The sequence below is a fragment of the Epinephelus lanceolatus genome, chromosome 3 (assembly GCF_041903045.1).
Source record: "Epinephelus lanceolatus isolate andai-2023 chromosome 3, ASM4190304v1, whole genome shotgun sequence".
Classification (NCBI taxonomy): domain Eukaryota; kingdom Metazoa; phylum Chordata; class Actinopteri; order Perciformes; family Serranidae; genus Epinephelus; species Epinephelus lanceolatus.
Window position 1 is genome coordinate 33391663 of NC_135736.1, and position 9779 is coordinate 33401441.

The window sequence follows — 9779 nt, forward strand, 5'->3', positions numbered from 1 at the left end:
TTGAAGGAGGTCAGTTGAGGTGCTTCGGGCAACTGATCAGGATGCCTCCTGGGTGCTTCCTGTTAAAGGTATTTCAGGAACATCCCACTGGTAAGCTCCAGGCTGACCCAGAACATGCTGGAGGGATTACATATCTCATCTGGTCTGGGAATGCCTCGGGGTCCCCCAGGAGGACCTGGAAAGCATTGCTTTTACATTATCTGATTTAGTCACTGTGTAAACTTCTAATATGCATTTGTTCAGTCTTGCTTTGACATAAAACTAAAATCAAAATTAAGGTAAAATAAATAAATGAAGATATATATACATGCATATATGTGTATATATATATATATATATATATATATATATACATATATGTGTGTGTGTGTGTGTGTGCGTAGAGAGAGAGAGAGAGCAGAGTGAAATGTGGACAGTGTGTATTCTACACACTGATATGAACAGCTAGATGGACCCAGTTCCCTCATCTCATGAAACAAGAGAAAATCACAGATTATCCAAGTAACCGCTACACAACAATGATGGTGACTAGCTTTAAAAAGATGACAAAGTTTTAACTTTGTTGTCACAACCATGGGCGGATTATGAGACAATGTGCCCCTGGGCACAGATATGAAGGAGGCCCCACCACCTCTCCTACATAGGCACAAGACACACAAACCTAATTTTAGTTTGGCCTATTTTTGTTGCATCTGTTTGTAGTAGCTATACACGCATCTCTCTGTGATTTTGTGTCTGTCAGCACTGCCTACTTCCTCCTTTTTATTATAAAAAAAGTCCCTTTGCCCAGACAGCAGCAATTGGCAGCAGAGCCATCCCAGTGATGACAATCAAATCAAAAACTTCACTCAAAGTCACAGGGGCCATAATTATGGTAAATTTAAGTAACAGTAATAGTATGTATAAATGTAGGAATGGCAGGAAAATTACATCATCAGCTGTCCATATCTGAGGCCTTCAAAACTGAACCTCACATAATCAGTTCTGGACCCACAACCCAAATTTCAGCACACAACCCCACATCCTGCCTCACTTATCCACCTATTCCTACATTCTTATAGCTAACTTGCTGCCCGTGTTCAAGAGGAGTAACAGTGCTTCCATCTTTTCGGGGTCAAGACATATCAACATACTACAACACATGCCCCCAGTGACCCAAGAGGTCAGGCAGCTGTATCTTCTATAGTTTCATGCCACAAACTCATTGGCTGAATGATTGTTGCTATAGCAACTTATGTTGTCCATGACAGGACCTGATTTCTGTTAAACATTGTGTTGTATCAGCAGGAAATTTCATTAAAAGACACATTTTTGAATTAAGTATTTATCTTTATTGATTTTTTTAAACAAAACAACAAAAACAAACAAACAACAGAGACAATTAAAAATTAAATTACAACATGTCCTTTACAATACTAAATGGATGTGTTGCAGTTGTTTAAGACCATAAATATTTTGCATTGAATTAACAAATTCCATACAGAATGTAAGACAAAACAATGTCATTACATTAACTTTGTTAAAGTATGTCTTCGTGCTGTGTAGCAAAATACTTTTAAAAATACAGGGCAAAAATTAAGTACATTTTAAGTACAATTCAATTCACAGTTAAATAAAATGGCAAGACAATATTATTTGAAAAGGTATCTAGACATTAAATGTCAATGAAAAAAAGGAAATGCGATAAAAGTTCTCAAGTGCATATGTTTTTTATTTTTAACATATTATCTGTCAATTGCTTTTGCAAGTGTGTGTCTTGTCTTGCTCCACTTAATCACACTGCAAAAGCTATTTATCCAGTCATCGACGATCTTTGAATCCCGCTATGAATCCGTCAGCATCTGTGCAATAATCAGTAGCGCAGGTGACAAGACTGCCAGAGAGAGCACTGTAGGATGAGGAGGACTACTTGATGTTGATGTACCTGAAATATTAGTAAAACAATTGCATTAGCAGGTGAAATCCTCTGTACTTATAACAGATTTACACTTATTATAGGAACATGAAACTTTCCACTGCAGAGAAATTTCACTCCATCTACAGTCTGTTCTCGGCAGCCGAGAAAGTCGGGAAAGATCTAATTTTTAAAGTTACATTACAATCAGTGCATGGGGAAAAAAAAGAAAAAAAAAGGGAAGCGTTTTATTTTAGGTCCTTGTAATAAGCGTTAGTTAATATGTAATAAGGTGCTTATAACTTCTTATAAGATGCTTATTAACATTATGCTCAAGGTTGATAAAAATGTGAAGAAACAATTGCATAACAATCTAATGTTTCAGCGGTGAAACACAAAAACACACTTTAAAGGGCCAGTGTGTAAAATGGGTTGAAAACCGTTGGAAACAGTGACATCAGTGGTCAAATTCTAGATTGCAGGGCTCACTCGCTCACCCCTCCCGTTGGGTAAATGACGGTGGCCTTGTAGGGACAAAAAGCCTTGCGCACAAGTTTTTCAGGAGTAGGTCTATCTAGCGACGAGGTGAATGTTTATTTAGAAATCTAAACCATGTTATGATATTGTAATGAATCCCTCACGAGCAGGAGACCAGAGGAGCGTTCGGGAAAAAGGCCCGTTTATTTGAGCACTCCAGAAACTCCGGTAACACTCCAGGGGGTAAAAGACTCCGTCCCAAACTCTGACTCTTCTGGCGTAACACACACACTCCATAACTTTACACACATACTCATTTGCCATACTAAGTGGGGACCCCCTCCCCTCTCTGCTCTGCCAATCTCCAGCCCGCACACTGACTGACAGCGTAGCCGGTAAACAGTGCTCAGCTGTTTATTTAGCCTAGTAATATCTCCGGACTATAGTAGCTGCAATGGACGACTTTGAACGCGATTTTGAAGAGTTTCTTGTAGCGGACACAGACCCAGAGCCATACCTGTTTGAGCCGGAGCACACAGATGAGGAACTCCGTGTGTTTGATGCTGAGCGGGTGAGAAGAGAGGCTGAATGCACAGAATGGGATTCGGTGCTACTGCTGCCATTGTTGGGGAGATATCATCAGGAGGAAAAGCACCGCAGAGAGTGCATCACAAGGAGTGAAGTTGCGTCTTCTTTTCCTCGCAGATGACGGTTCGGGTTCATTCTCTCCTGTTGCGTGGTAAGTGTGGTCCATTCGCAAACTTTATAACTAAAAAAACTTTTCACTACTCTCTATCGACGAACTACTAACACTCTCTGCTGTTTCCTCCTCCTTCTTCCTTCCTTCCGCTGCCTTCGTTGGTTCATTTATACACGCGAAATGCGTTCTCTGGCTGGCTGGATTGTCTGCTCGGTCTGCCGTACATACATGGCGGCGCAAGATGGCGATCTCTCTAAAGCAAGGCCCTTGCTATATATATATAAAAGCATAATTATAAGGCTACGAAAACCAAACGAATTTTATTTTATAGCGATCATACACTTGTATAAACATATTAATGGGTAGAATATTCAGATTAAGATTCAGATTGACAATAAACCATGCCAAATATTATACACTGGCCCTTTAACACAGCTGTTTTGAAAATTTGGGTTTTTTTAGTTATCATTTATGCATGAATGGCAGCTACAAAGAGAACATTTTATAAAACATTGCCTAAAACAGGCCGTTGAAAATAAAAATACAAAAGTACAATCATTAATACTTTCAACATTGAGGTACATTATATATTGTAAGACACATTCTGAAAATGTGATTTAAAACATCAGTAATCACATCCACAAAAAAGTGCAACTGTAACATAAAAACTGAGGTAGGTTTTAATAATAAAAAAAAAACAATAATAAAAGAAAAAAAAGGACTATTTTGGACTCACTGCCAGTCTGTAGGTATTTGCCAGGCTACTTAACCTATATAGCATGCTGCCCCACATTGATTCCAGTGTGCATTCATGAAAGACTGGATTGCATTTATTTAAAATAATAAAGAAAGAAAAATAACACAAAACAATTACACAAGTACGCCTTTCTAGCATAGACTGTAAAAAGTGGACGTAACTACCATGACATCACCCATTGGTTTGTGGACTCCCGTTTTGAAGCCACGAGTTTGGTGATTTGGCTGCCGCCATCTTGGATTTTTGGAGCCAGAAGTGACCCGCTCCTATTCTGACCTGGGGTTGCAATATGTAATGTACGTCACCCTGGTGTCACCCATTACTGATGTTTTGAATCACATTTTCAGAATGTGTTTTACAATATATAATGTACTAATATACATATAATGTTGAAAGTAGCAGTGATTGTACTTTTATATTTTTATTTTCAACGGCCTGTTTTAGGCAATGTTTTATAAAATGTTCTCTTTGTGGCTGCCATTCATGCATAAAAGATGACAACTAAAAAAAACTAATTTTCAAAAGAGCTGTGTTAAAGTGTGTTTTTGTGTTTCACTGCTGAAACATTATATTGTTATGCAATTGTTTCTTCACATTTTATCAACCTTGACCACATGTAGTGCTCATTCTAGAATGGGGAGCTGCGAAGAATAGTTAACTGTTAATAAGTGCATAATAAAGGATTTATTAAGCTTAATAAGGCACTGTTCTCGCTTTAGATCTGGTAGCTGCAAAAAAGCATAGTTGACTGTTAATAAGTGCATAGTTAACTGTTAACAAGTGCATAATAAAAGATTTATCAAGCTTAATAAGGCACTGTTCTCGCTTTAGATCCGGTAGCTGCCAAAAAAAAAAAAAACATAGTTAACTGTTAATAAGTCCATAGTTAACTATTAATAAATGCATAATAAAGTATGTTTTAATCTTAATAAAGCAACAAAAAAATCTTAGTAAAGGTTTAACAATGACATATGTAAGTTAGTTAAACTCAATAAATGTGTTTGTAATGCTATTATAAACAATTGTAAGAAACTCATAAGGCTTTTATTAACGTTCTTAAGCAGTCTATAAACCGTTAACAAGTTTCTTGTGCTTATAAATGTCTTATAATCTAACAATTAACATTTTTATAATGCTATTATTAACACTTAAATAGTCTTTTTAAACATTTAATAATGTTAATAAGCATCTTATAAGGAGTTATAAGCACCTTATTACATATTAACTAACGCTTATTACAAGAACCTTAAAATAAAGCGCTTCCAAAAAAAGTTAATACATGTTAAAAGTTACATCTTTACCGTTAACGACCTAACACCATATATTAACATATCATTTAATTTCAACAGATTCATTAACATTACTTAAGGCAGTTGTATAGTTCATACTACATCTAGAATAGAATTATATGAACCACTTACAGACAATGACGCTGCCTGGTACAATATTAAGAGATGTGGAGCTGCAGGTAAGTCCAGCACTGAGTTGTGACGTCGCGCTGATGACTGTTGGGAGTGAGGACTTATCTTTGAAGACAAGAGTCATGTCAACAACCACTGATCCCCTCCTACAATGACAGGGAGAAAAAGCAGCACTCTGAAATAGGAACTTAAGAAAAGTCAATATCCCAGCAAAAACTAATCAAGTTAGAAGTTTTGCCTTACGTGAACGTGTTGAAAATTGAGCGATTGAAGGTTGATGGATAGACCTTCTGACAAACTCTGTTGACCTAAAAGAGAATTTAGCTGTTAGTTAAATGTAATTATTGTTATAAGCAGCAATGAGGCAACTTGGCCAAATGGCAAAGCCCAGAGACTTATCCATCTGTTCATGTTAGGTTCAAGCATGGACACCTTTGAGTTTAATGAGTTTAATTTTTAATTTTTTAGTGCTTGTGGATAGGTAAAGACATTGCTGCAACTGTTTGTTTTGTTGTATTGACATGATGGGTGACACTTTTAATATCAGAGATGAGTATGCTTCTTTTTGCTTGAAGATGTCTCCTATATACAAATCATTGCCTTCTTACCTCTGAGACAGCTGTCGCAGACAAATTCTTATATGCTGTGGAGGAGGAGTTGGAGAGATCTGCTGTAAATGTTTGGTTGAGAATAAACTGAAGACACAGGGTTCCCTCACTGGATGAAGGTGGGTTTGTTGATGCAGTGGTTGTAGTCTCTGCAGCTGAAGTGACTGTAACATCAGTGGAAGCAGCTGCTATACTGGGAGCAGGTGCAGCAGTGGGAGCAACTGCAGTAGAGGCAGCTGCAGAACGGGGAGCAGTGGTCGGAACAGCTGTAGTAGGAAGGGTTGTGGTTGATGTTGTCAGGGTGCTAACACCTGTAATGATAAAAGACAGTGATAAAGTACAATAAGACTGTTGCAGCAGTTGGGTCACAATGGATTCCATGTAACTAGGAAAACAACTCTTACTTGTTGCAACAATGGTTGATGTATTCAGTGGAAGAGAGAAGTTAGTATTGTTGTTATACTCCTGTATCAGAGCTGCTTCCACAGAACTTGTTGTTGGCACTGAGCTGGCATTATTGAATATCAGTTCAGCATCTACCACAATGGAGCCTCGACTGCAAGAGGAAATATTGTTTTAGTAATTGTTGTCATTTCTATATTTTTTTTTAATTGTTAATTTTGATAATATGTAACCAAAATTATATCAAACAAATGGAATGCAATTTGCTTTAAAACCGAGGGTCATTTCAAGGATAGTCTAAATTTTCCAAACTATTTTAGTACATTACTCATGTGCCCATATGTACAGTGAAAAAGTCATTGTTTGCTATAAGTATTCCTCCTCCTCACAATACAGAGTACATTATAAAACAAATATTTCCCGTTCTCAATTATGGTTGACTGAGCCACATTCAGAGCAATTTTAAATTTCTCTTTAAACACACAGTTGTGACCGCATCACAAATTCAGTGACAACAGGATAAGTGAGAATAAAAATTGCCAGTGGTAGATAAATATGTGGTTCCAACAGACTGCAAAATAGTGAAAACTTTTTCTTTCTTTCTCTGTACTTTAGGTATACTACAGCCCATGGGGGTAAAGTTCTCTGGCCCCATGATGCCACAGCTTTGTAAAGCAGCCAGCACTTTGAACTGCGTCTGTGTGTTGCTTGGCAAGAATTCTGAAAAATATCACAAAAGAAAACTGCTTGGTGGAAGAATGATTTTTTTTATCAATAACTTATTGCATTTTTGTTGCTGTGTGTTTATTTTATAAAAGATTGCCAGGTATATGTTTTAACCATTTTATTACTCTGCCACTTCGCTGATCTAGAATCACTGTAAACCACGGGTTATTGGTCAATTTTGGTACTGGACACAACAACTGTGAGTAACCCTTCAAATGACTAATGAACAATGCTGAAGCCTTGGCTGAACTTGGTCAGTAAGAAAATTGGATTTTGGCTGGCATCTCTGAATCAGTGAGGGGGTAAGAAGGGATCACTTCAAAACTAGTATGCAAAGGAGTGAAATAAAATACTTTGAATATGCACATGGGCATGTGAACATTGTACTGAAATAAAATTTTAACGTCCTCTATAACTGCAGTAGAAAGCAAAGATTAAAACGTAAAAACAAACAGAGGCACGCCATGATAACAGGCTTTCGCGGAGCTTTTCAGAATAGTATCTCAGAGTACTTCTGAAATATGCTTTTGAAAGTGTAAAAAAAAAGAGCAACACTGTGTACCTCAAAGATTTCACAACAGATCGATTGAAGAGTGCACCATATTCCTTTGTATAGAGTTCATCCAGCTGTGAATGAAAAAAAAAAAGTTACCACAAAAAAGATAGTTTCAAAGTGATCCTGGAAAATAGGAAACTTAATATGTTCAGGACAATGTTAAACGTATGAATTAATTCCTGGTGTGGTCACCCTAGGTGAGAAATTAAACTGTGATCTTAAGTCAAATTTCTTAAATGACACAACACTCAGTATACTTACAGCTGTAGTTACTCTGTTGGAGAAACTCTTGAATTGTGGTGAGGATTTGTTTAGAAGTTCTTCTGTAAAATTTTCAAAAACTTTGAATCCCAACTTCAACTTTGGCTTCTGTAGTGTCGCACCTGTTGTAATAGTTTCCAAAGCAGAACTTTTAGTTGTTCGTGCAGCAGATGTTCCAGGCACAGGAGGAGATGATGGAACATCAGTGGAAGCAATGGATGATAAAGTCTCACTGACAGATAGTGTTGCATTCATTGGGAGTAAAGTTGTCATTATTGCCATTGGAGATGTCTGGAGTGATTCTGAAGTTGCTACCAGTGGTGTTGAAGATGATTTTACTTGTGTCACACTTGTGCTGACAGGTGTCAAAGTTGCAAGCGTGGAAGTGGTTTGATGCAGAGACGAAGTCTCACTGACTAACGCTGATGTAGTCGGTTGCACTGAAGTTGTCTCTGTTGTTGCCAAGGTCTCAGTGACAGGTGCTGAAGTTGCAGTGCTTTGTAGTAAACTGTTAACGATTGGCAAAATTGAAGTGGCTGGTAGTGAGCTTGACCCCACTGCTGAGGAAGTTTCTGAAAGTGGGAATGAAGTGGTGCTGACTGTTGGCAAACTTTCACTTTGGGTTACCTGACTTGAAGAAAGTGGGGCTGAAGTTTGAGTTATTGGAGATGAAGTGACTGGTGATGAAGATGTCTTGAGTGACTCTGAAGTTGTCACCAGTGGTGTTGAAGATGATTTTACTTGTGTCACACTTGTGCTGCCAGGTGTCAAAGTTGCAAGCGTGGAAGTGGTTTGATGCGGAGACGAAGTCTCACTGACTAACGCTGATGTAGTCGGTTGCACTGAAGTTGTCTCTGTTGTTGCCAAGGTCTCAGTGACAGGTGCTGAAGTTGCAGTGCTTTGTGGTGAACTTGTGATTGTTGGCACAGTTGAAGTGGCTGGTAATGAGCTTGACCCCACTGCTGAGGAAGTTTCTGAAAGTGGGAATGAAGTGGTGCTGACTGTTGGCAAACTTTCACTTTGGGTTACCTGACTTGAAGAAAGTGGGGCTGAAGTTTGAGTTATTGGAGATGAAGTGACTGGTGATGAAGATGTCTTGAGTGACTCTGAAGTTGTCACCAGTGGTGTTGAAGATGACTTTACTTGTGTCACACTTGTGCTGCCAGGTGTCAAAGTTGCAAGCGTGGAAGTGGTTTGATGCGGAGACGAAGTCTCACTGACTAACGCTGATGTAGTCGGTTGCACTGAAGTTGTCTCTGTTGTTGCCAAGGTCTCAGTGACAGGTGCTGAAGTTGCAGTGCTTTGTGGTGAACTTGTGATTGTTGGCAAAGTTGAAGTGGCTGGTAATGAGCTTGACCCCACTGCTGAGGAAGTTTCTGAAAGTGGGAATGAAGTGGTGCTGACTGTTGGCAAACTTTCACTTTGGGTTACCTGACTTGAAGAAAGTGGGGCTGAAGTTTGAGTTATTGGAGATGAAGTGACTGGTGATGAAGATGTCTTGAGTGACTCTGAAGTTGTCACCAGTGGTGTTGAAGATGATTTTACTTGTGTCACACTTGTGCTGCCAGGTGTCAAAGTTGCAAGCGTGGAAGTGGTTTGATGCGGAGACGAAGTCTCACTGACTAACGCTGATGTAGTCGGTTGCACTGAAGTTGTCTCTGTTGTTGCCAAGGTCTCAGTGACAGGTGCTGAAGTTGCAGTGCTTTGTGGTGAACTTGTGATTGTTGGCAAAGTTGAAGTGGCTGGTAATGAGCTTGACCCCACTGCTGAGGAAGTTTCTGAAAGTGGGAATGAAGTGGTGCTGACTGTTGGCAAACTTTCAGTAAGGGCTACCTGACTTGAAGAAAGTGGGGCTGAAGTTTGAGTTATTGGAGATGAAGTGACTGGTGATGAAGATGTCTTGAGTGACTCTGAAGTTGTCACCAGTGGTGTTGAAGATGATTTTACTTGTGTCACACTTGTGCTGCCAGGTGTCAA

The 9779-nt window shown here is 38.8% G+C and overlaps 1 protein-coding gene across 1 annotated transcript; it reads right to left on the reverse strand.

Annotated features, from left to right (window-relative positions):
* Nucleotides 1–1383: 1383 nt before the first annotated feature.
* LOC117255723 (uncharacterized) lies at nt 1384–8425 on the reverse strand. Its single transcript, XM_078166274.1, has 7 exons — nt 7803–8425; nt 7548–7612; nt 6262–6413; nt 5858–6168; nt 5493–5557; nt 5250–5395; nt 1384–1924 (listed from the first exon to the last, which is right to left on the reverse strand). The coding sequence occupies exons 1-7, from the start codon at nt 8082–8084 to the stop codon at nt 1824–1826; spliced, it is 1122 nt and encodes a 373-aa protein (XP_078022400.1). The 5' UTR covers nt 8085–8425; the 3' UTR covers nt 1384–1823.
* Nucleotides 8426–9779: the final 1354 nt, after the last annotated feature.

What these genes read in the sequence shown, in the direction of transcription:
- LOC117255723 (XM_078166274.1), bottom strand. Translation starts at nt 8,084, where the DNA reads ATGGCAATAATGACAACTTTACTCCCAATGAATGCAACACTATCTGTC. An exon ending in CTGCGACAGCTGTCTCAGAG is followed by an intron (nt 5,558 to 5,857) that starts GTAAGAAGGCAA and finishes ATTCTCTTTTAG; the next exon opens with GTCAACAGAGTTTGTCAGAA. An exon ending in TCAATTTTCAACACGTTCAC is followed by an intron (nt 5,396 to 5,492) that starts GTAAGGCAAAAC and finishes CTGTCATTGTAG; the next exon opens with GAGGGGATCAGTGGTTGTTG.